The 25287-nt window shown below is 53.2% G+C and overlaps 3 protein-coding genes across 31 annotated transcripts in view; 2 read left to right on the forward strand and 1 right to left on the reverse strand.

Annotated features, from left to right (window-relative positions):
• The window catches only part of GATAD2A (GATA zinc finger domain containing 2A), a 118389-nt gene extending 113594 nt beyond the window's left edge, over positions 1-4795 (forward strand). For all 29 annotated transcript variants that reach the window (XM_078361889.1, XM_078361898.1, XM_078361891.1 and 26 more), the window contains one exon: positions 1212-4795. In XM_078361889.1, coding sequence (XP_078218015.1) covers positions 1212-1342 — 131 coding nt within the window. In that variant the 3' untranslated portion in view covers positions 1343-4795. The remainder of the gene's footprint in view (positions 1-1211) is intronic.
• Positions 4796-9841: 5046 nt separating this feature from the next.
• On the reverse strand, positions 9842-11176 carry TSSK6 (testis specific serine kinase 6). The gene has a single exon (XM_002763747.6). It carries the CDS (start codon positions 11053-11055, stop codon positions 10234-10236), a length of 822 nt encoding a protein of 273 aa, XP_002763793.1. The 5' UTR covers positions 11056-11176; the 3' UTR covers positions 9842-10233.
• Positions 11177-11856: 680 nt separating this feature from the next.
• NDUFA13 (NADH:ubiquinone oxidoreductase subunit A13) lies at positions 11857-24725 on the forward strand. The gene is made up of 5 exons (XM_008990594.5): positions 11857-11964; positions 22885-22963; positions 23877-23948; positions 24218-24287; positions 24534-24725. Exons 1-5 carry the CDS (start codon positions 11871-11873, stop codon positions 24651-24653), a joined length of 435 nt encoding a protein of 144 aa, XP_008988842.1. The 5' UTR covers positions 11857-11870; the 3' UTR covers positions 24654-24725.
• Positions 24726-25287: the final 562 nt, after the last annotated feature.

Consider the following 25287-nt stretch of genomic DNA (forward strand, 5'->3'; position numbering starts at 1 on the left):
GCTGCAGTGAGCACTGACTGTACCACTGTAGTTCAGCCTGGGCAAGAGTGAGACCCTATCTCAAGGGGTCTGGGCAGCCCTTACCCTCAGACCAAAGATTCTACATGTGCTGGGTGGGGGGTGTTTCTTTGTTTTTCAATTATAAATTTTTTCCAATGATAAAAGTCGTATTTGTCCATCACGGAAATTTGGAAAATATGGGGAAAAGACGATGGCAATGGCTTGTATTTTCCTCCCCCAAGTGACCAAATGTTACATTTAGGGATTTTCCCCAGTGTCTTCACTTCACTTGAGGGCCCTTTGTAGAGATGTGTGTATTGCACTGGCTACTTTGTGCGTTCATGAGGGACCCTTACTGGAAGCATCAGAATTTGAGTCAGGTGCAGTGCCTGTAACCCTGACGCTTGGGCGGGCCAAGGCAGGAGGATTGCTCGAGGCCTGGAGTTTGAGACCAGTCTAGATAAGCAAACATAGCAAGACTTCATCTCTACACATTACCTTGGGGGTAGGAGATAGGGTTTTTTTTTTTCCTTTTTTCTTTCTTTTTTTTTTCCCCAGAGACAGCTTCTTGCTCTGTTGCCCAGGCTGGAGTACAGTAGCGCCACAGCTCACTTGCAGCCTGGATCTCCTGGGCCAAAGCAATCCTCCCACCTCTGCCTCCTGAGTAGCTGGGACTACAGGGACATGCCACCATGTCCAGCTGATATTTTTTTTAGAGTTGTGGCCTCGCTTGTGTTGCCCAGGTTGGTCTCTTATCTCCTGGCCTCCTGCCCCAGCGTCTCAAAGTTGTGGGATTCCAGGCTGAGCCTCCGCGCCCAGCTGAGATCATGTTTTCCTCACTGTGTAGTATTCCGTCCTGTGTTACTGTCCTGTTGCACACATTTGTTCATGGTTTTCCACTGTTGTAAGCACCACCACGGTCAGCACCTTCATTTCTGAAGCATGGGGGTGGCTGCCAGCCCTGCCCTGCACTTGGAATCGGCTTGGCAGAGCCTGGGAATGTTAAGGCCATTGAGTTGCTTCCTAAATACGCTTCAGCTCTGGGGTCTGGGATTTGAAAGGTTGATCGAAGAGTAGTGGTGGGCAGGTTTGCAAGGGCTCCTGAGTCCTTAGTGTGTGTTAGACCTGGGGTCTAGGCAGCTGTGGCTGGTCTCCTCCCAGGAGCCCTCCTGACTAGGGCCATCTCAGCCAGTAGCTCTGTTCTGTTGCAGGTGGGACCCTTGCATTTGTCAGCCCGAGCCTGGCAGTGCACAAGAGCTCCTCGGCTGTGGACCGCCAGCGAGAGTACCTCCTGGACATGATCCCACCCCGCTCCATCCCCCAGTCAGCCACATGGAAATAGTGCAAGCCAGGCCCCGAGGAAGACGGGCTCCCTCCTCCCCCACCTGGCCCCCGGTCTAGGAGGACCCGCTGCACCACCCTCCGCTGGCTCGGGAAGACACCGTGCCCGCCCCAAGGGCAAGCACCGGCCACGCTGCAGAGGCAAGACCTCAATTCTTGGCTGCAAAGTTTCATCAGGGCTCGGGGGGCTGGTGCTGCCTTGCAGGCAGACGAGGATCATTGCTGGGGACCTTTCCCGTGGGCTTTCTTCCTTTCTCTTTTTGCCTTTAGTTTGCCCGACACCAGCAGAAAAGTGGACCTCGGGGGCTGGTTCTGCTCCCGGCCCCCTTATTCGGCCCCTGCCGGCACACGGGCGGCTCACCCTGGACACTGTGACGCGCATGGGCAAGGCCAGCGCCTGGGGCTTCTCAACCGAGCGGGGTGTTTCGTTTTGTTTTTGCTTTTCTCCGTCTTAGGCTCCTGATCTTTGACTGCCTTCCCGTGGCGATCTATAAGTTGAAAGATTTTTTTTTAATCACCTCATGATGATGCAGTTAAAAGTAAATCGTGCAAACCCTGGGGTCCCTGTTGTGCGCTGCGCTGCGTCGTCCCGCTGGACCCGGGCCCTGGAGGGTGGGCAGCTCATGGTGCCACAGCCCCTGGCAGGGACGGCCGGCCCGCCCCAGTGACTGACAGACGAATGCAGGGATGGCTGAGACAGCCCTCGCTCCAGCTGAACACCTCCATTGCTGCTTGTTCTGGAGGACCCCCCTGCCCCCGACCCCACCACCCCTGGACCTCCCAGACTTAGCAGAAGAACAAACTGAAGAACAGACCCAGCCAGAGAACCAGGGATTCTGGAAGCTGCCCATGAAGGGAGGAGGAGAGGACCCGGTCAGCAGCATCCCCAAGCAGGCAGCTGGAGGGGGCGCTGTTTCGGGGGCTTTCTGTTGTGGTTTATTTTATTAAACCTTTTCCTTTTTTCTATTCATTCGATGGACGCAATCTTAAGCCTCCCTGGCCTTGCTCCTGGCAAGTGAGCATACACAGGTGTGTGCAGGTCGGGAGCCGCCGTCCAGGTGTGCAGCGAGCCGCTGCGCACAGATGTCAGGATTTCCATTTGGGTCTAGTTTAGAGCCTGTCCTTAAACCTAGGGGTTGCTGTCAGGATTTGCTTTCAGACTTTTTTTTTTTTTAAACTCCCTTTAGAGTCTACAAAAATGTTTTTAAAAGGATCAGGTCTGCTTTGAGTTTCATTTTTGTTTCTTTCCCATCCCACTCTTTAAAAACTGCTTCCATGAGAAAAGGCAGAAGCCATTCTCTGTCTCCTGCACACTGAGCCGGCTTCATGCCGGCTCGAGTGTGTCCCGCGCCCATGTACCTGCGTGTGTCTCCGTGAGGACTGGGTTCCATTGGTCCCCCATTGAGCTCCAGCCCTGGTTTTCCTACCCATGCAGTTAGGGACTTTAATTTAAAGTTTTTTTGTAGGGCCGCCGCCTCCAAACACAACTGCTACAACGTTCTAATAAAGGTTCATTTAACCCCCAGGCTCCTGTCGTGTGAATATCCTCAGTCTGTAGGAAACTTTTTTGACATACCATAGACCTAGTTTTGGAAAACATTACCTATTTTTTGTTGTGCAAAACCCCAAGTTTCTCACTGATTTTTGTTTTTGTGCATAACTTGGCTGAAGGAGGTGAGGGGAGGGTGGGGACGGGTGGTTTTCATTCCAAGATCCAGGGATTTTGGGGAAAGGAAGGAAATTGATGTTTTTCGGGGTGGTGGGGGGAGGATGTGTTTTTTACACCAAAAAATAATCAAGAGTATGCAAGCGTTTCTACTTCTCGCATTTTCCTGTGTGCCTGGCAAATAAATACCTGTCTCCTAATGATCCTGAGCTGTTAGCCCTCTCTGTTCCATGACACGGGCCAGATCTTTCAGCTCCTCCCAGAAGGAGCACCCAGGCTGGCTTCTTCCCACCGAAAGCCCTCGCCCGAAAACCAACCTCAGTTCTATGCAGTGGCTGGGGATCAGGCATCCAGGCCAAAGTCACCTCTGCCTGCCCCAGCTTGGGTCAGCTGGGTCTGACCAAGGGGACAGATCCGAGCTGGACCCACCGGCCCCAGCTCCAGCTCCTGACCTCTTCCAGCCTTGCCTGGCTGTTCCTCCAGGGCTGGTGGCTGTGGACCTGTCCGTGTGAGTTCGTATGGACTGCTGTCCCTCAAAAGGGAGAGGGTCGGCCCCATGTCCCCAGGGAGCATTCCATCAGGGACAACATACATACTGTGATGTAAACTTTTTTTTTTTTTTAATTTCAGGGGGCAAAAGTTTGAGATGCCTTAATCTTACCTTCATTTCTGCTGTCTTGAACACTCTAGCCCATTATTTCCTGTTAGTCCCTTGCAGCATAACTTCTATAAGCCCCGAGCGGGTGGTTGTGTGAAGCTTCTGATGTTCCAGGTGAAGGCGTTACTAAGTACCTCTCTGGGCATGGGGTTTGGATGCACCGGACAAGCTATTTATTGAGCTACCAGCAGCAAAGCACACCCTCAAAACCGGCCACTGCCTGGGTCCTGGTGTCTCTGGAGAGCCCTGCCAGAATCAGGTTCCTGCAAGTCATGAGAATGTGGGAGCCCCCAGCCCAACCGATTGTAACTGTCCCCAGTTATCTGTGACATGAACCTCCAACAGCACCTGGACACTGTTCCCTATATCAGCTGCTCTGTGGACAGGGCTGGGGATCTCAGAGTTCACTACTCACCTGTTGTATTAATGGTGGGGGGTAGGGTTTGGAATGGCCAAGTGCCCTTGGAGCCTCCCACAGCAATGGCCATCCTGACCTCATCACAGGAACTCCACGGTGACATCAGGAACCACCCCTCTGACTAGGTCTGTAGGGGTCCTTGTCACAGGGTGGAACAGCCTGAACTCCAAGTGGCTCCTGGTCTTACCTGTACTCCGCGGACCCTGGTGAAGCAAAAGCTCACCCCGGGACAGAGGGAATGAGGCGACTCGGTGCAGCCCTGCTCGGCCCCATGGCTCCCACTCTCCTGTTGGACATAGAGGCATGAAGAGAGACTTCTCTATACAAATATTCTCATCACAGGGGTCCCCATCACAGAAGGGATGGTCCTTGCTGCTCCGCCATAGGGTTTTTGATGCCAAGCTATGCTGCACGTGATGTTAACCTAAAGAACTTGGACTGAGCTTTTAAAGTTACAGCAAACATTTTATAATCCTTAAAGTGTAATAGATGGTTACACTAGTGCAGGGTATTGGGGGTCTCAGGGGGTGGAGGCTGTCACTTGTATTTATTGTGACTCTAAATCTTTGATAGTAAAACAAATGTAAAAAGAAATGTTGGCCACCAGGTGGGAATAGAGGTTCCAGTAAACAGGCTGGAAGTGGGTGGCTGTACGTTGTGTCACGAGGAAGTTTTAGACTGAAGGATAATAAAGATATGGATGATGTGTCAACTGGACTTATCTTTTGTCCCTTCTGCCCCGTCTTTTCTATATTATTTTGTCCTAGCTTCCAAGGCAGGTTGGATGGAGATGGAGGGTGACCTTTCGTTAATGAGAGAAGCAAAGGACCGGGTGCACCTGCTGCTTGGGCTTCACTTGCTTTGGGGATGGCGTCCCCACGGCTTCTCTTTCGAGCATTGTGGCCAACTTATCCCATGGTCTGGGAGAGGGGAATGAGACTCTCAGTGGGGGCTGCGTGCGGTGATTCACTCCTGCAATCCCAGCACTTTGAGAGGCTGAGGATCACCTGAGGTCAGGCGTTCAAGACCAGCCTGGCCAACATGGTGAAACACCGCCTCTACTAATAATACACAGATTAGCTGGGTGTGGTGGCGCATTCCTGTAATCCCAGTTACTCGGGAGGCTGAGGCAGGAGAATAGTTTGAAAACCTGGGAAGCGGAGGTTGCAGTGAGCCGAGATCACACCATTGCACTACAGCCTGGGTGACAGGTGACTCCGTCTCAAAAAGAAATCTCAGTGGGATTTGCTCATCTTAGTCCCATTAGCCTTCACGCCAGAGTGGTGGGTTTTCCTGGGACGATTTTCAGGCTTGAGACCTCGATGATGTCTTTGTTGCAGGATGTGATACTACAGATGTACCATCTAAGCACAGTCACCAACCAGAAAGAGCAACCTCTGGCAAAAATGTGTTTTCAGGTGTTGATATTTTCAAGTTTTATTCATAAGGTGAGACCTAGGATCATTTTGGTGAATTCTAATGTACATAAAACATGACCCTGTTTTCTTAGGTGCTATTTATTTGAGGCCGGGTCTCTGTTACCCAGGCTGGAGTGCAGTGGTTTGATCTCAGCTCACTGCAGCCTCAACCTCCCTAGGCTCAGGTGATCCTCCCATCTTGGCCTCCTCAGTAGCTGGGATTACAGGCATGTACCACCACACCCAGATAATTTTCATATTTTTTGTAGACACATTTTTGCCATGTTGCCATGGCTGGTCTCAAACTCCTAGACACAAGCAATCCTCGCACCTTGGCCTCCCAAAGTGCTGGGATTGCAGGTGTGAGTCACCACGCCTGTCCTGTTTCTTGTCTTTGAAGCAACCCTGCCTTTGCCTGGGAGCTGATGCCTTCCCCACAGCTCCTGAGTGCCTAGTCTTACCGGCACAAGGCTGGTACAGGACATGGTAGAAACAACCCCAGCCTGTCCCACTCCATCTGTGACACAACTAGACTGGTGTTCCAGGTCCCAATACGGACCACGATAATTTTTTTTTTTTGAGACTGAGTAGCTCTGTTGCCCATGCTGAAGTGCAGTAGCACGATCTCGGCTCACTGCAACCTCCACCTCCCGGATTCTAGCGATTCTCCTGCTTCAGCCTCCCAAGTAACTGAGATTACAGGGGCTGCCACCATGCCCACCTAATTTTTGTATTTTTAGTAGAGACGGGATTTCACCACGTTGGCCAGGCTGGTTCTAACTCCTGACTTCAAGCGATCCACCTGCCTTGGCCTCCCAGAGTGCCAGGAGTACAGGCGTGAGCCACCGTGCCTGGCCACTTTATTTTTGAGATAAGCTCTCACTGTTGCCCAGGCTAGAGTGCAACAGCACGATCATAGCTCACTCGCTGCAGCCTCAAACTCAGGCTCGGGCTATCCTTCCACCTCAACCTACCATGTAGCTGTGGCCACAGGCTCGCTACAGGTGTTTCTCACCTGGCCTGAGGAACGTTCTTGTGGGGCGCTGTCTCCTGTGCTTGGCTCTTGGCCCCTGGTGAGGCTCTGCTTCCCTGGATTGGGCACAGGCTCCTCAGTGCACCTGGGGCAGATCCAAGGGGCGGTCCTGGGTCATGGTCTCAAATAGCTTCTCCAGCTGAGAAAATGGGACACCCCTTGTCCCTGACACCTCATCCCCTTTGAATTGGGTCTGTGGCCATGAGGCAGGCAGAGACCCCCTAACCCCATATGCTCCCACAGATTCATCGGTGGACAAAAGGACGTGCTACGCCCTGGGGCCTGGAGATGTGGCAGGAGCTATCCAGACAGAAACATAAAGCACCTTGAGAGGAGGACAGGGGGTGACATTTTAGGCAAGTCTCGAAGAGGGGAAAAGTGACAGAAGTGTGCAAAGCCTCGGAGGCAGGAGCCAGCGTGGCAGGTCATGAACAAAAACGGGCAGTGCCATGGGCCTGGGCGGGAAGGCGGGGCGAGGGCGTGGATTTAACTAAATGTAGCGGGAGCCTAGGAAAGGCCCTGGGCTCAGTCCTCCAGCCACGCCCACTCGCAAGCCACGCCCACTAGCCCCTAGGATGGGTTCCTGCCCTCATTTTTCAGGTGGGGAGCCCGAGGCATGGCCCCAGTCAGGAGCGGCACCCTTCGACTAAACCAGAGGAGCTAGGTTTTCTTTTTTCTCTTTTTCTTTTCTTTCTGTTTTTGTTTCTTTGTTTTGGAGACAGTTTCGCTCTTGTTACCCAGGCTGGAGTGCAGTAGTGCATTCTCGGCTCACTGCAACCTCTGCCTCCTGGGTTCAAGCGATTCTTCTGCCTCAGCCTCCCCAGTAGCTGGAATTACAGGCACGCGCCACCATACCCAGCTAATTTTTGCATAATTAGTAGAGACCAGGCTATACCATGTTGGCCAGGCTGGTCTTGAACTCCTGACCTCAGATGATCCACCCATCTCGGCCTCCCAAAAGTGTTGGGATTCCAGGTGTGAGCCACCGCACCAGGCTGCTAGGTTGTTGTTTTGTTTGTTTGTTTTGAGACAGTCTTGCTCTGTTGCCTAGGTTGGAGGGCAGTGGTGCGATCTTGGTTCACTGTAACCTCCATTTTTCGGGTTCAAGTGGTTCTCCTGACCCAGTCTGCTGAATAGCAAGGACTGCAGGTGCAAGCCACCCATGTCGGACTAATTTTTGTATTTAGTACAGGTGGGGTTTTACCATGTTGGCCAGCCCAATCTCAAACTCCTGACCTCAAGTGATTGGCCCACCTCAGCCTCCAGAAGTGCTGGGATAACTGGCATGAGCCACCCATGCCCGGCCCCTGGATCCAGGTTTTCCGCTTCCACTCTGACATGGTCTAGCCAGGACTGGCGTCTAGGCACTGCCCCTCTTTTAGCCTTGGTTTCCTCATCTGCAAAACTGAGGGGGACAGAGCTGTACCCTATTTGGAGGCAGTGAAGATAGAGCTGGCACTGCATCCCCAGGGCACCAGAAAGCCATTGAGACTGAGCAGGGACTGTGTCCATGGGGACACTCACCAGAAGACCAGCTATGTGGGGCTCATCTGCAGATAGGCAGGATTAGGATTTCCTAATACACCCCATTTCCCCATATTTCCCAAATCGCAGCCACTCCCAGGCCCTGTGCAGTCCCCTCTTGATTTCCTCCTTACCTCTTTCTCCTCCTCTCCCTTCCTCTCTCCCTATTCCAGGCAAATAAGCTTACTGACCTTACTCAAACACGCCAGCTCTCTTCTTCCTGGGCAACACCTGGACTGTTTCCCTCAGCTTCAGAGTCCCTTGTTTTTTTTTTTCTGAGACTGGGCCTCACTCTGTGGTCCAGGCTGAAGTGCAGTGACATGATAACAGCTCACTGCAGCCTTGAACTCCCAGGTCCAAGTGATCCTCTCACCTCACCTTCCCAAGTAGCTGAGACACGCCACCACACCCAGCTAATTTTTAAATTTTTTATATAGATGGGGATCTTGCTGTGTTGCCCAGGTTGGTCTCTAATTCCTGGGCTCAAGCAATCCGTCTGCCTCAGCTTCCCAAAGTTCTGGGATTGCAGGAGTGAGCCACCATGCCCTACCCAGAGTCCCTCCTTGAACACCTCCCAACTCTATCTGGCATTTAGCACAACTTACAATTATTTTATTTCCATGTCATTCTTTTATTTTACTTGACTTTTCAATTGTCTCGTTTCTGGCAGGGATGGGCCCAAGTCTCTTCGCCATGAACTCGGGGGCCTGGCAGATAGTAGGTGCTCATGCATGACTACATGAACGAACAGAGGGAACGAGCTAGTGGGTCCAGCTGACTCACACCCAGCCCTACCCCAACTTCCCCTACCCCCTCTTCCCCAGAGGACAGGGACCCACAGCAGGAAGGGCTTCCACCGTCACCCCCACCCCCACTGTGGCTAGATCTGGGTTCAAATCACAGCTGTGAGCCAGGTCCAGTGGTTCACGCCTGTAATTCCAGCACTTAGGGAGGTTGAGGCAGGTGGATCACTTGAGGTCAGGAGTTCAAGAACAGCCTGGCCAATATGGTAACCCTGTCTCTACTAAAAATACAAAAAATTAGCCTGGTGTGGTGGCCTGCACCTGTAGTCCCAGACACTCAGGAGGCAAAGGCATGAGAATTGCTTGAACCCAGGAGGTGGAGACTGCAATGCTCCACGACTGCCCCACTGCACTCCAGCTTGGGCAACAGAGAGAGACCCTGTATCAAACAAAACAAAACAAAATGACCCAGTGCGGTGGCTCACACCTGTAATCCCAGCACTTTGGGAGGCCGAGGTGGGTAGATCACCGGAGGTCGGGAGTTCGAGACCAGCCTAACCAACATGGAGAAACCTGTCTTTACTAAAAATACAAAATTAGCTGGGCGTGGTGGCGCATGCCTGTAATCCCAGCTACTCGGGAGGCTGAGGCAGGAGAATCGCTTGAACCCGGGGGGTGGAGGCTGCAAGTGAGCCGAGATTGTGCCGCTGCACTCCAGCTTGGGGCAACAAGAGAAAAACTGTCTCTCAAAAAAAAAAAAAAAAAAAAAAAAAAAAGATGTGGATGGGTGGCGGAGGGGTCTACTTGCTCCCCAGCCCAGCGTCACAGAACCATCATGACCCGGAGACAACAAAGGTCCTTCGATTTTTGCCCAAAAGGTCCAGGTTCGAATCCTCCCGACTCCCTTTTGGGTCTTGGAGCAAGAACCTCAACATGCCTGACTAAAATTAGGAGACCCGCGCCCGGCGCCCGCCTTCCCCGGACGGAGCAACCCCTTCCCCACTGGTCCGTAAATGGGGTGCCACCATTAGAGTCAGGTGCAAGGAACAGCGAGTTTATTGCAGGTTCCAATCGGGAACCGAGTACCCTCAGCTGGTTGGGGAAGGGACCCCCTCCGCTCAGAACCTGAGCTCGTTCCGCGCAGACGCAACGCTTCTGTCCCCTCTGGTCTCGTCCCTCACGGGGCCCGGTGGCTAGGAATTACGGAGGCGCATGCGCCTCCAGCTCTCCGGTTCGTGGAGGACTTGGAGTCCGAACCCGGGCAACTGCAGCCTGCGTGGCGGGTGGGAGGGAGGGGAGGGGAGGGAAGGGGAAGCGAGAAGGCTCATGCGCAGTAACGCGCGGCAGCTTGGGTTCCCTCAAGCGCGCCTGTCGTGCGTCCGCTGCGCTGGCTCAGTATCCTCGGCTGCAGGAATTGCGGGAACCTGGGCTTCTAGCCCGAGTCCCCGGCGCGTAGCCAGCAGTTGCGCGCTACCTGGCCTGCCGAGGGCCTGGCGGACGGGCTGAACTGCAGCAGCTCGGCGATCAGGGCCTTGCAGCGCTCGGAGAGCTCCAGGCCTTCGGGGTAGAGCACGCCGCGCTTCTGGCGCCGGGGCAGACCGGCGATGTCCGAGTCGTCGAAGGGCATGCACCCGGTGACCATGACGTAGAGCACGACGCCCATGCTCCACACGTCGTATTTCTTGGGGTCGTAGGGGATACCCAGGAGCACCTCCGGTGACGCGTAGGCGGCGGAGCCGCAGTAGGTGGTGCTCAGGTCTGGGTAACCGTGAGCTTGGCGGCCAAAGCCGAAGTCTGTGAGCTTGACGCGGCGCTCGTCCGGGCTCAGCAGCACGTTTTCGCACTTGAGGTCGCGGTGCACCAGGTGGTGATCGTGCAGGTAGCGCACGGCGCCGGCGATCTGCGTGAAGAGGTCACGAGCCTGCACTCCGGGGATGTGCCCGTTGCGCTGCACGGCCTGCAGTAGGTCGGTGGCGGCAGCTTCCATCACAATGTACAGCTTCCCGTTGCATACCTCAATGAACTCGAAGACGTGCACGATGTGAGGGTGCCGCACGCCCCGCAGGATGGACAGCTCTCGCGGCAGGAACTTGTTGACGAAGTCCGGGGGCGCCCGCCGCCGGTCCACCACCTTGATGGCCACGGTACCCTTGTACTTCTTGGACGTGGCCACCTTCACCTTGGAGTAGCTGCCCTCTCCAATTGTGCGGCCCAGCTTATAACCGAGTTCGCTCAGGAGTTTGTCACCCGACATGGTGGCGCCTGGGGCGCACGCGGAGCAGGAGGCGGCTGCTGTTGGGGGGCGGCCGGACTCCAATCTCGGGTCTAACCCATGGCGCTTGGCACCTGCATCCCCGCACCCCCATGTGCCCACTGCCGCTCCTTGGCCGCTGTTACGCCTTTTATTGCCCCGTAACAATTTTTGCCTTGTGAAGTGGCCTCGGGCGTCACTCCGCCTTGGGGTCCGGGACCCCGCCCTGGGGCCACCCTAGCCTCCCTGCTTTGTGACTCATAATTACCCTGAATGGTCAGTTTCCGATGAGAGGCCACTAGCGAGGGATACCCACCACCACCAGGGAGCAGAATCCGCTCCTGGGATTGGGTTGAGTCCGAAATCGAGCAGCAGCTGTTCCCCAACATCATGTACCCAGCCCGTGACTACGTCGAGCCCTGGGCTTCCGGTAGAGTCCCTAGCGAGGGCTAAAACGGGAAAAGGGGCCTTAACTGGGGCACCTGGCTCTAGGGAGCTCCGAGTTTCTGACTGGCCTACACAACACCCCAGAAGCAAAGTGAACGCGAGGGCCTTTAATGCAAGAACCAGGGGGTCCTAGCGACTGAGACACGCCCGGTCTGGGGGAAAGAAGGAATAATGACTCCTCAGCTGCAGCCTAGCTGCGCATTCGGACCCAGGGTCAGCAGTCAGAGCTCTCAGGCGCGGTCGAGTAGTTACACTAGTCCCCGCGGCTTCCCAGCGCTGCGGAAGATGATCTCAAATGATTCCGCCACACTCATCATGGCGGTGGCACATGTCACTTCCGCCCGGAGCCGGAAGTGCGGGATCCAGTGAGTATGGCGGCGTCGAAGGTGAAGCAGGACATGCCCCCGGCGGGGGGCTATGGGCCCATCGACTACAAACGGAACTTGCCGCGTCGAGGACTGTCAGGTCAGTATCTCTCTGCGTCGGGGTCTCAGAGTCTGGGCACTCGGGACTCAGGGGCGGGGTTCCGGGGACACAAGCGGGCCGCAGTTTCCCCGGCGGTGTGACCGGAGGCGGAGTCCGGAGATCCCCCATAGCTTCTATAATAATAACAGTAACTGCTGCAGTTTGTTGAGCGCTTTCCCAGCTCCGCCTCCTTCTCGTAACAGCCCAGGAGATTGGTCCCTTTGATTATTTACATTTTACCGTAGGTTAAACTGAGGCATAGCCTGCGCCCTGGCCCTCGGCCACCCTTGGGTTTCTCAGATGCGGAAACTGAGGCCCAAAAGAGGCCGCGACTCCCCAAGGCAAGGCTAAGGCCGCAACCTGGAACCTGGGGGTAATTTACAAGAAGTTCGATGCGGTGGTTCCCTGCAGGCAGCCCCGCGCCTGCAAAGTGTCCCAGCAATCCTTATTCTTAAACTTTTCAAATGTTTTAGGTAGCATGTTAAATTTTGTTATCGGGCTCAACACAGAAGAATGAAAAAGAGAACTTAAAAGGTGCCCATACTCAGTCCCCAGGTTTAACAGACAAATACAAACCTTTAAACATAATTTAAGGGTGAATACATACGTTACTTTTTTTTTTTTTTTTTTTTTTTTTGAGACAGGGTATCGTTCTGTTGCCCGGGCTAGAGTGATCTCGGCAACCTCCGCCCCTTGGGCTCAAGCCATCCTCCCACCTCAGCCTCCTGAGTAGCTGGGAGTATAAGCCTGCACCTGGCTTTTTGTATTTTCTGTAGAGATGGGATCTCAACAGCTTGCCCAGGCTGGCTTGAACTCCTGGGCTCAAGTGATACACCTCTATCGGCTTCCCAAACGGATGGGACTACAGGCACAGCCACCTTGCTCTGCGGAATGCATGTCTCTTAATTCATCAAACTTTACATTTAAATTACATGTCATCCACATTATGCTTCGATTAGAAAACAACAACAAAAAAATGAGCATGGTAATTTAAAAATGTAACAATTCAGACAGTAGAAAAGTCAGTGTGAAGTGAAAAGTCCTCCTCAGCTCCTTCTTGGTTTCCTTTTATTTATTTTATTTTATTTTTTTGAGACGGAGTTTCGCTCTTGTTACCCAGGCTGGAGTGCAATGGCACGATCTCGGCTCACTGCAACCTCCGCCTCCTGGGTTCAGGCAATTCTCCTGCCTCAGCCTCCTGAGTAGCTGGGATTACAGGCACGCACCACCATGCCCAGCTAATTTTTGTATTTTTAGTAGAGACGGGGTTTCACCTCGTTGACCAGGATGGTCTCAATCTCTTGACCTCGTGATCCGCCCACCTCGGCCTCCCAAAGTGCTGGGATTATAGGCGTGAGCTACAGCCGGTTTCCTTTTATTTTTTATAGAGACGGGTTCAGCTGTGTTGACCAGGCTGGTCTCAAACTCTTGGGCTCAAGTGATCCTCCAGCCTCAGCCTCCCAAAGTGCTGGAATTACAGGCATGAGTCACCGCGGCCAGCTTCCCTTTTTGTTTTTCTTGTATCCCAGAACTGAGATTGGCAGACTTTTTCTATAAAGGGCCAGATGACAAGTATTTTGGGTTTGGCTGGCCAGAATGGTTCAGTTACTGAGACAACCATTTACAAATGGAAAGTGTTCTTAGCCTGAGGGCTATACAAAAACAGGCTGCCTTTCAGCCAGATGCCTCATGCTTGGAATCCCCACACTTTGGGAGGCTGAGGCGGGAGGATGGCTTGAGCCCAGGAGTTTATGACCATTCTGGGCAACATAGTGAGACCCCCACCTCTACCAAAAATTAAAAAAAAAAAAAAAAAAAAAGAGGCTTCAGGCTGGATCTCGCCCACGAGTCCTGTCCCAGAACACATTGGAGGAATATAATGCATTCTGAGTTTTCTCATTTTTCTTTGTTTTTTTCTGAGACAGAGTCTGACTGTCACCCAGGCTGGAGTGCAGTGGCCCAATCTTGGCTCACTGCAGTCTTCACCTCCTGGGTTCAAGCTATTCTCCTGTCTCAGCCTCCTGAGTAGCTGGGACTACAGTTGCCTGCCACCATGCCTGGCTAGTTTTTGTATTTTTAGTAGAGACAGGGTTTCACCATATTGGTCAGGCTAGTCTCAAACTCCTGACCTCAGGTGATCCACCTGCCTCGGCCTCCTAAAGTGCTGGGATTACAGGTGGGAGCCATCACACCCAGGCTTTTATTTTATGTTTTATTTTTTGAGGCCAACTCTTGCTCTGTTGCCTAGGCTGGAGAGCAGTGGTACGATCTCATCTCACTGCAACCTCTGCCTCCCAGGTTCAAGTGATTCTCCTGCCTCAGCCTCCCTGGTAGCTGGGATTACAGATTACAGGTGCCTGCCACTGCGCCTGGCTAATTTTTTTTTTTTTTTTTGTAATGTTGGTAGAGACGGGGTTTCACCATGTTGACCAGGCTGGTCTCAAACTCCTGATCTCAGGTGATCCCCCAGCCTCAGCCTCCCAAAGTGCTGGGATTACAGGCATGAGCCACTGTGCCTGGCCAAGTCTCATTTTTCTCAGGTGTAACCTGGTCTACCCAGGTTAGCTATCTCAGGTGTGCAACACAGGGTCTCTCTCTAAATGTGCACCTGTGAGACCTGTAGCCAGACCAGGCCACAGAAGGACGCCAGCCCTGGGGGCTCCCTGAGCTCCCCACTTCTAGCATCTCTCTTTTTTTTTTTTTTTTTTTTTTTTGAGACTGAGTCTTGCTCAGTCACTCAAGCTGGAGTGCAGTGGTGCGATCTTAGCTCATTGCAACTTCTGCCTCCCGGGTTCAAGCAATTCTCTTGTCTCTGCTTCCCAAGTTGCTGGAATAACAGGTGTGCCCCACCATGCCTGGCTACTTTTTGTATTTTTAGTAGAAATGGGGTTTCATGATGTTGGCCAGGCTGGTCTCGAACTCCTGACGACATGTGATCTGCCTGCGTCGACCTTCCAAAGTGTTGGGATGATAGGCGTGAGCCACCGCGCCGGGCCGTGGCATCTGATTTTTATATAAATACACAGCATTGTGGTGCCCTAAATACCACTGCTTGGGGTTGGGTCTCCTAAGGTCGTGGACTTTTGTTACAGCTCATACATACCCACCCCAGCCTTTCACAGCAGAGGAGCGAGGAGGATTCCCCTCTGCTGGTGTGCTGTTTGTTTGTGGCCCTGCTTTCATTGTTGAGTGAGCACATGGTGCGGGGCCCTGTCCCCAAGTGCTCACAGCTGAGCTGAAGAGATACAACATGTCATGCCAGGATTTCTAGTTGGTGAGGCCTGGGATAACCTGGGCCCACTTAAGCCAGGATGTGCCAGGAGGGCTTCTCTGAGAAGCAGCCTGCTCTGCAACAGAAGAGCAAGTGCACAGGCCCCCTGTCCTCCTCCGTTGCCCCTCCCTTTTTTTTTTGAGATGGAATTTTGTTCTTGCCCGAGCTGGAGTGCAATGGCACGACCTTGGCTCACCGCAACCTCCATCTCCTGGATTCAAGGGATTCTCCTACATCTGCCTCCTGAGTAGCTGGGACTACAGGTGCACGCCACCACGCTGGGCTGGTCCCCTGCCTCTCCTGAGCCATGGTCCTCAGCGGCCCTCCCCCATCAGACCTACCTTCTTTGCTTCTGTTCAAGGCCTGGTGGCCCCAAGCCTGGCACCTGCTCCCCTCTCTGCCTTGCCCAGCCATTCACTCACTGCCAGCGTCCAGGCTGCTTTTAATCCATGCCCCTCTTGAAATGACTTCCACCCCTACCCCCACTATCTCCCACACCCAGTTCTCCTGTCCCCACTCCCTCCTGAGCCTAGCAGGCAGCCCTTTCCTTTTCATCTTATATCTCTAATATCTTTATTGAGAGTCCCATACCATACCATACAATTCACCCATTTAAAATCTGTCTGATTTACTGGCTGGGAGCGGTGGGTCTTGCCTGTAATCTCAGCCCTTTGAGGTCAAAGCCGGTGGATCTCGTGAGGTCAGGAGTTCGAGAACAGCCTGGCCAACATGGCAAAACCCTGTCTCTGCTAAATACAAGAGTTAGTCAGGCATGGTGGTGCACACCTGTAATCCCAGCTACTCAGGAGGTTGAGGCAGGAGAATCGCTTGAACATGGGAGGCGGAGTGAGCCAAGATTGTGCCACTGCACTCCAGCCTGGTGACAGAGTGAGACTTTGTCTCAAAAATAATACTAATGATGAATTGTGTCCAATTTATTGATTTTTTTTTTTTTTAGTATGTTCATAGAGTTGTGCAACTGTTGCCATGATCAGAATTCAGACCGCTTTCATCACCCCAAAAGAAGCCCCATCCTCCCTATTATCAGTCATCCCACCCCTGGCAAGCACTCATCTGCTTCCTGTCTTTCTGGATTTGCCTGTTCTGGGCATTTCGTATCAGTGGATTCATAGACTGTGTGGCCTTTTGCCTCTGGCTGATCAATATCCATTGTGTGGCCGCACTGTGTGTTGTGTTTTCATTCATTTGTTGGGGCACTTGGGTCGTCCACCTTTTTAGCTGCTGTGAATACTGTGAGTTCTGCTGCCATGAACATTCATGCCATTCAGCTGTTTGTATGGATGGAGGTTTTCATTTCTCCCACGTGAAATACCCTCGAAGAGACAAACCACTGGATCATATGGTTACTTCATGTTTACCATTTTGAGGAACTGCCAAATTGTTTTCCAACTTGGCCGCACCATTTTCTGTTCCCACCTGCAGTGTGAGAGTTCCTATTTCTCTGCGTCTCCACAACACTGATTATTTTCCGTATTTTTGATCATAGCCATCCTAGCACATGTAAAGCGGGTTTTCATTATAGTGGAATTTTTTAGTTCTTTTTGGGTTTTTTTCTGCTCAGTCTTCTGGGTATCGATCGTTGATTTGCATTTCACTGCTGGCTGATGAGGTCGAACATCTTTTCATGTGTTTTATTATTATTATTTTTTTGAGACGGAGTTTCGCTCTTGTTTCCCAGGCTGGAGTGCAATGGCGCGATCTCGGCTCACCGCCACCTCCGCCTCCTGGGTTCAGGCAATTCTCCTGCCTCAGCCTCCTAAGTAGCTGGGCGCGCACCACCATGCCCAGCTAATTTTCTGTATTTTTAGTAGAGGTGGGGTTTCACCAGGTTGACCAGGATGGTCTCGATCTCTTGACCTCGTGATCCACCCACCTCGGCCTCCCAAAGTGCTGGGATTACAGGCATGAGCCACCGTGCCCGGCCCTCCTGTGTTTTCTTCTAAGAGTTTTATAGATTTAGCTTTTGATATTTGGATCTTTCATCCATTTTGAGTTAATTTTCATATATGGGATGAGGTAAAGATTTTGCTTTGTTTTTTTTTTTTGAGACGGAGTTTTGCTCTTGTTACCCAGGCTGGAGTGCAATGGCGCGATCTCGGCTCACCGCAACCTTCGCCTCCTGGATTCAGGCAATTCTCCTGCCTCAGCCTCCTGAGTAGCTGGGATTACAGGCACGCGCCACCGTGCCCAGCTAATTTTTTGTATTTTTAGTAGAGACGGGGTTTCACCATGTTGACCATGATGGTCTCGATCTCTTGACCTCGTGATCCACCCGCCTTGGCCTCCCAAAGTGCTGGGATTCAGGCTTGAGCCACCGTGCCCGGCGTGTTTTATTATTTTTATTTATTTATTTTTTTTCAAGAGATGGGGTCTTTCAATGTTGCCCAGGCTGGTGTTGAACTCCTGGGCTCACACTATCCTCCCGCCTTGGGCTCCCAAAGTGCTGAGATTCTAGGAGTGAGCCACACCTTTTCATGTGTTTATTGGCCATTTGGATGTCTGTCTTGGAGAAATGTCTATTCAAATCCTTTATGTATTTTTAGTAGGTTTTTAAAAAAGTGTTGAATTATTGGCCGGGCGTGATGGCTCACGCCTGTAATCCCAGCACTTTGGGAGACCGAGGCGGGTGGATCACAAAGTCAGGAGTTCAAGACCAGACTGGCCAACATGGTGAAACCCAGTCTCTACTAAAACGTACAAAAATTAGCTGGGTATGGTGGCCCGTGCCCGTAATCCCAGCTACTTGGGAGGCTGAGGTAGGAGAATTGCTTGAACTGGGACCCAGGAGGCAGAGGTTGCAGTGAGCCGAGATCGAGCCACTGCACTCCAGCCTGGGCTACAGAGCGAGACTCCATCTAAAAAAAAAAAAGTATTGAATTAATTGAGTTGTAAGAATATATATGTTGTCTTTTCAGCTAATAGTAGTTTCATTTATAGCACAAAAGTTTTTAATTTCAATGAAGTCCAGGCCGGGTGCGGTGACTCCTGCCTGTAATCCCAGCACTTTGCGAGGCCAAGGGCAGCAGGTCAGGAGTTGGAGACCAGCCTGACCACTATGACCAAACCCCATCTCTACTAAAAATATAAAAATTAGCCGAGGCAGGCGGATCACAAGGTCAAGAGATCAAGATTATCCTGGCTAACACGGTGAAACCCCATCTCTACTGAAAACATGAAAAATTAGCTGGGCGTGGTGGCAGGTGCCTGTAGTCCCAGCTACTAGGGAGGCCAAGGCAGGAGAATCGCTTGAAGCCAGGAGGCAGAGGTTCTGGTGAGCTGGGATTACAGGCATGTGCAATCACGCACGGCTAATTTTTGTGTTTTTTTATAGAGACAGGGTTTCTCCATGTTGATCAGGGTGGTCTCAAACTCCTGGCCTCAGGTGATCGCCACTTTGGCCTCCCAAAGTGCTGGGATTACAGGTGTGAGCCACCACACCCAGCCTACATTTTCTTCTAAGAGTATTATAGTTTTAGCTCTTACACTTAGATCTTTGATCCTTTTGAGTTCATTTTTGTGGATGGGAAAAAGAAAATTTGTGATTGGGATAAGGAAGAATGCATCCTCATTCTTAAGCATGTGGCTGTCCGGTTATCCCATTTATTGAAAAGACTGTTTTCTCCCTCATTGAATTATCTTGGCACCCTTGTCCAAAAATCAACTGACCGTAAATGTGAGGGTTTATTTCTGGACTCTCAGTTCTGTTCCAGTGATGGACGTCTCTGTCCTGTTCCAGTGCCCCGGTCTTGTACACACAGCTGTGGGATAAGTTTTGAAATGGTGAAGTGTGAGTCTTCCAACTTGTTCTTTTTCAAAATTGTTTTGGCTATTTTGGTCCCTTGCATTTCCATATGAATTTCCCAACCTGCTTGTCAGTTTCTGCAAAGAGGAAAAGAAATGGTTGGGATTCTGATGGGGATTGCTTTTTGAATCTGTGTCAGTTTGGAGAGTGTTGCTGTTTGCACAGTGCTAGGTACTCCAGTCTTTGAACACAGGATGTGTTTTTATTTATTTAGGTCTTCTCTAAGAATGGCCAAAGCTGGGCACAGTGGCTCATGCCGGTAGTCCCAACACTTTGGGAGGCTGAGGTGGAAGGATCGCTTGAGGCCAGGAGTTCTAAACCAGCCTGGGCAACATAGATTTTTTTTGTTTGTTTGAGACAAAGTCTCTCTCTGTCACCCAGGCTGGAGTGCAGTGGCATGATCTTGGCTCAGTGCAAGCTCCACCTCCTGGGTCCAGGCAGTTCTGTCTCAGGCTCCTGAGTAGCTGGGACTACAGGCGTGTGCCATCACACCTGGCTCTCTTTGTATTTTTAGTCAAGATGGGGTTCCACCATGTTAGCCAGGCTGGTCTCGAACCCCTGACCTCAGGCAGTCCGCCCACCTCAGCCTCCCAAAGTGCTGGGATTATAGGCATGAGCCACCGCATGCGGCCCTTTTTTTTTGACTCAGTTTTCTCTGTCACCTAGGCTGGGAGGACAGTGGCGCCATCTCAGCTCACTGCAGCCTTGACTTCTTGGGCTTAATTGATCCTCCTGCCTCAGCCATCCAAGTAGGCGGGACCACAGATATGTGTCACCACACCTAGCTAATTTAAAAATACATATTTTGGGCCTGGCAAGGTGGTTCATGCCTGTAATCCCAGCACTTTGGGAGGCCAAGGCAGGTGGATCACCTGAGATCAGGAATTCAAGACCAGCCTGACCAACATGGAGAAACTCCATCTCTACTAAAAATACAAAAATTAGCTGGGCATGGTGGTGCATGCCTGAAATCTCAGCTACTCGGGAGGCTGAGACAGGAGAATTGCTTGAACCTGGGAGGCGGAGGTTGCAGTGAGCCGAGGTCACACCACTGCACTTCAGCCTGGGCAACAAGAGTGAAATTCTGTTTCAAAAAAAACAAAAACAAAAACAAAAAACAATTAGCTGGATATGGTGGCATGCCCCTGTGTCCCAGCTACTCAGGAGACTGAGGCAGGAGAATCGCTTGAACCTGGAGCCAGAGGTTGCAGTAAGCCGAAGTCACGCCACTGCACTCTAGCCTGGTGACAGAGCAAGATGCCATCTCAAAAAATATATGTATATATTTTTTGGACTGGGTGCAGTTAGCCTGGCTAACATGGTGAAACCTGTAGTCCCAGCTACTCAGGAGCCTGAGACAGAACTGCTGTAATCCCAGCACTTTGGGAGGCTGAGGTGGGTGGATCACCTGAGGTCAGGAGTTCGAGACCAGCCTGGCCAAGATGGTGAAAATTAGCTAAAATTAGCTCTACCAAAAATACGAAAATTAGCTGGGTGTGGTGACGGGCACCTGTAATCCTAGTTACTCGGGAGGCTGAGGCATGAGTGAGAATCACTTGAACCCAGGAGGCAGAGGTTGCAGTGAGCCAAGATCACGCCACTGAACTCCAGTGTGGGCAACAAGAGTAAAATTCCATCTCAAAAAAAAAAGAAAAGAAAAAACATATATATATTTTGTAACTATCTCACCATGTTGCCCAGGCTAGTCAAGCGATCCTCTCACATTAGCCTCCTAAAATGCTGGGATTACAAGCATGAGCTGCTGCACCCAGCTGAAAAAAATTTGATCCCACCACCGCACTCCAGCCTGGACAACAAAGAAGACCTGATCTCCAAGACCCAAAACAAAAATAATGGCCCTGGCCGGGCGCGGTGACTCAAGCCTGTAATCCCAGCACTTCGGGAGGCCGAGGCAGGTGGATCATGAGGTCAAGAGATCGAGACCATCCTGGTCAACATGGTGAAACCCCGTCTCTACTAAACATACAAAAAATTAGCTGGGCATGGTGGCGCATGCCTGTAATCCCAGCCACTTGGGAGGCTGAGGCAGGAGAATTGCCTGAACTTAGGAGGCAGAGGTTGCAGTGAGCCAAGATCGCGCCATTGCACTCCAGCCTGGGTAACGAGCGAAACTCCATCTCAAAAAAAAAATAAATAAATAATAATGGCCCTTGCACCCTTTTGTGTGTGCCTCTCACCATGTGTTCCCCACCAGACTGGCAGCTCCTGAGACACAGACTCTGAGGCCTGGGGCCTTGGCCTCTCTGTGGTCAGTGAGGAGGAAGCGCCCTGCACAGGCTGCATGCGAATACAAGAGGCCCTGCATTGCTCTCAAAACTATTTCTTCTTTGCACTTTATCTTACAGAGGGGCCTGCATATGAGTGCACAGGGTCTCCCCAAGGGCCTGTTTTCTGCACCAGAAGGCTGAAGGCAGCCCGGGTCTATTCCCGGGGTTCTCTGTAGCCATTGAAAATAACGAAATATGGCCAGCCTGGACAACATAGCAAGACCCCATCTCTACAAAAATTAGTTAGCGGGACATGGTGGCACACACCTGGGGTCCCAGTTGCTTGGGAGGCTGAGGTGAAGGATCACTTGAGCCCAGGAGTTGGAGGCTGCAGTGAGCCATGATTGCATTTGTGTACTTTAGCCTGGGTAAGAGAATGAGAGCTTGTCTCAAAAAAAAAAAAAAAGAACAAGGTAGCTGATGAAACCTTCCATGTGCTAGATGGGAGGCTGAGAGCTGGGAGCTGGCCCTGAGCACCCCAGGCCTCTCCAGAGAGCTTGTGCCTCTGAGCCCGGACCCAGCACACCCTCATTAGCTGTAGCATGGAAATGTCTTACTCCCTGATTGGGGCTTCTAACAGGTTGAATAGCAAGGTCCAAACTGAGCCAGTTTGTCATTTATCTCCAGGTCTAGCAGAGGTGTCCCACAAGCTCCATCTAGGAGCAGAGCTGAATGAAGGCAGAAGAACAGGGCAGGTGCAGAGCAGGGCCCAAAGGCACAGAGCAGGACCCGGTGCCCTGGAGGCCTGGAGATGGCCTCGCCCTTCACCTGCTAGCCATTTCCTGGGTGTTGATGGCCCCGGCCTGCCCTAGCCTGTCATTCATCCCTGCAAGCAGGAAGCCTCCTGCCGGAGAAGAGACTGGGGCTGGAAGGATCTGGGGGGCTGCAGGGTGAGCCTGGGAGCCAGACCCCAGTTAGCCCAGGCCTCCCTGAAGACCCCAGTGGGCCCCAACCGTCAGTCAGGATTAGAGCAAATCCCCGCTGGTGCTCAGTAAATATTCATGATGGCCTCTGTCCTCCCTGGCGTGCAGGGTAGGGGGCTTGAGCCTACAGAGCCAAGAGGTAGCACGGCCACCCCTAGAGCTCAGGGGGTGGCTAAGCGGCCCCCACAGGGCACTGCCTGTCCCTGGCTGCTGTGTAAACCACCCACAGGGCAGCACACAGAATGGTGGCCCAGGTGGCCGGGAGCCCCCATGGAGCTGGGACCCAGCCATGGGCACTATCAGAGCCGCCCTCCCACTATGGGTCCAGCCTGCTGCCCAGGGTCCAAACAGCCTTCTAGAAGACGGTGTAGTCAGGGTCCCCCAGCCACCACCATCTAGGCCCTCAGGCCTCCGGAAGTCACTGCCAGGCCTGTACCTTTCAGAAACCCCTGGCATGGGGGCACAGGTGTCAGTCCAGGCAACCTCATCCTGAGAAAACAGCCGCCCGTGTCCCCTGACTGCAGAGTGAGCAGGGCCAGCAACAGCCGCCCGGAGCTGCGAAGGTAGGTGTCCCAGGGGTGGGGCTGGCCCGCTGAGCAGTGCCTCTCCCCACAGGCTACAGCATGCTGGCCCTGGGCATCGGAACCCTGTTCTTCGGATACTGGAAAATAATTAAGTGGAACCGTGAACGCAGGTAGGGCCCCGAGTGGTGTTGTCTGAAAGTCCCCCGGGCCAGTTGTCAGGGTACAGTAGCACTCCACTGCTGCCCGTGCTGGCGATGGGGGCACCGGCTCCTTGGACTTGGCTGTGCAATCCCAGGCCCCAGAAAGTGCAGGTCCATACCAGCATTTCATCTCTAGGCTGTCCTCGAGGTGTCTTCACACCCGTAATCCCAGCACTTTGGGAGGCCAAGGTGTGAGCTCAGGAGTGTGAGACCAGCCTGGGCAGCAGAGCGAAACCCTGTCTCCAAAAAAAAAAAAAAAAAAAAAGTGTGTCTAGTGAGCAGGGCTGGGACCTATGGATCCAGGTTAGGATGTGAGTGGGGGCCTGCCTCGGGGCCTCTAAGCAGGATTTCGTCGGAGGGGCCAGGCTGGGCACTGCTTCCCTCCCACCCCCTGCCAGGCAGGGCTGGGAGATGGGGTCATTGCAGGGAACTTGGAAACTGCCAGAAAGCAGGGGGAAGAAAGGAGGGATGTGCGGCCCCGCCTGCCCCAGCCTCACACCCTGTGATTATTTTGAGATGAAGGGGACGTGGTTTTGTGATGTGAGGCCCAGAGCCCCGTGATGAAGTCACCCCTCCTCATCGAGATCATTAGGCAGTTATTTTTAGGATAAAGTTTTTAATTGAAAAGAAAGGGTGAAGCCAACAGTCTTGTGGGCAGTCACCCATGCAGCTGCCCACACCGCCCTCCTCTCAGGCTCCTGGTGGGCTCTGCCCATGGCTCTCACCCTGCCCTCTGCCTCCTGCCCACCCCCCCCCGCCTCTTCTCCCAACTCCCCCCTCCCCGCCTCTTCACCCAGCAGCACCCTGGCCGGCTGAGGTCCACGCTGCCTGTGCTCCCACCACCCAGCCTAGTCTGAGCTGAGTGGGTTTTGGGCTTTCACAGGCGCCTACAAATCGAGGACTTTGAGGCCCGCATCGCACTGATGCCGCTGTTCCAGGCTGAAACGGACCGGAGGTAGCGCCCCTGGAGCCAAGGTTGGGAGGTCACTGGCCTGAGGGCCCCAGGCTGCAGGGCCTGACCTGCATCCCTGAAGGTGGCCAGAATGCACATGGGGGCCATCAGCTGTGTCCTCAGAGAGGCATGGAGACTTAAATGGAGACCCCAGGGGCGGCGAACCAGAAGGCAGGGTCAGAGGGAGGCTTGAAGGGGTGCTGCTAGGGGCCCTAGGTCAGGGCCCCCCAGGGCATTGAGCCCCACCCTCACCACTGGCCCCATCCCTGCAGGATCCTGCACATGCTTAGGGAGAACCTGGAGGAGGAGGCCATCATCATGAAGGATGTGCCTGGCTGGAAGGTGGGTCCCTGGATGGGAGGGCAGGGGTGCCAGCCACTGCAGAGACAGAGCCCGGGGTGGGGGACTTCTCACAGCCTTCTATAGAAAGCCCGGGACCAAGGGGGTGGTGGGTGCTGGGTGCTGGGTCCCAGTAGGGGAAGGCTGGAGTACCTGGCCATGCGCAGTGGCCACTGGTCCTGGGGGATGGATCCCAGCAGGCCGTATGTGGGTGGCTGTGCCCCTACCTGTACCCCACTGCCCACACAGGTCGGGGAGTCTGTGTTCAACACAACTCGCTGGGTGCCCCCCTTGCTCGGGGAGTTGTATGGACTGCGCCCCCTGGAGGAGGCTGTCTTTGCCAACCACGGCTTCATGATGTACACATAGGCCCTGCGCCCTCTGTACACCTGGACCCCTTCCCCTTCCCACTGAGACCGAATAAATGCTCTTCAGACCTGGCCTGCCTGTTTTCCTGGGGACTGGGGGAGAGATGGGGGAGACGGCTCAGCCAGGCACCACTGGCTCACATGCAGCATGGGGATGCAGCAGATGTGATACGGGGTGACCTCAAAACACACCCAGGGGCTGCCCCTGGCTCCACCGCAAGCCTCTTCTCCGCCCCTGATACACCTAGACTCTTCTGTCAGCAGCCCACTCACCCGTCCAGGCTGGGGGCCCCAGGGTCAGGTTTGGGTCAGACTTTCACAGAGGTCTGGGGAATGAGGGCAGCTTTGACCTTCCGGATGCAAGTGATCCTCCTGCCTCAACCTCCCGGGTCACTGGGATTATAGGCGTGAGCCCCCATACCCGGCATGGCCCCGCTAATTGTAGGCATGGCGAGGGTATTTGGCTGCGGAGGATCTCCTCGCTCCCTGAAAGGGAAGCCCAGAGATGCGCGGGCATAGCTGCAGAGAAACCAAGTCGGGGAAGGCAACCAAGATTGGCCGGGTGGCTCTGCAATGGGATCCTGGCAGTTCTGTCCCTGGCACGAAAGGGTTAAGTCCGTCTGAGTCCACCGACC

This window comes from Callithrix jacchus, chromosome 22, assembly GCF_049354715.1.
Source record: "Callithrix jacchus isolate 240 chromosome 22, calJac240_pri, whole genome shotgun sequence".
NCBI lineage: Eukaryota > Metazoa > Chordata > Mammalia > Primates > Cebidae > Callithrix > Callithrix jacchus.

Coding starts and splice junctions, on each gene's coding strand:
- TSSK6 (XM_002763747.6), bottom strand. CDS start 11,055: ATGTCGGGTGACAAACTCCTGAGCGAACTCGGTTATAAGCTGGGCCGC.
- NDUFA13 (XM_008990594.5), top strand. CDS start 11,871: ATGGCGGCGTCGAAGGTGAAGCAGGACATGCCCCCGGCGGGGGGCTAT. Junction 23,949..24,217: donor CAGGCTGAAACGGACCGGAG/GTAGCGCCCCTG, acceptor CCATCCCTGCAG/GATCCTGCACATGCTTAGGG. Junction 24,288..24,533: donor AGGATGTGCCTGGCTGGAAG/GTGGGTCCCTGG, acceptor CTGCCCACACAG/GTCGGGGAGTCTGTGTTCAA.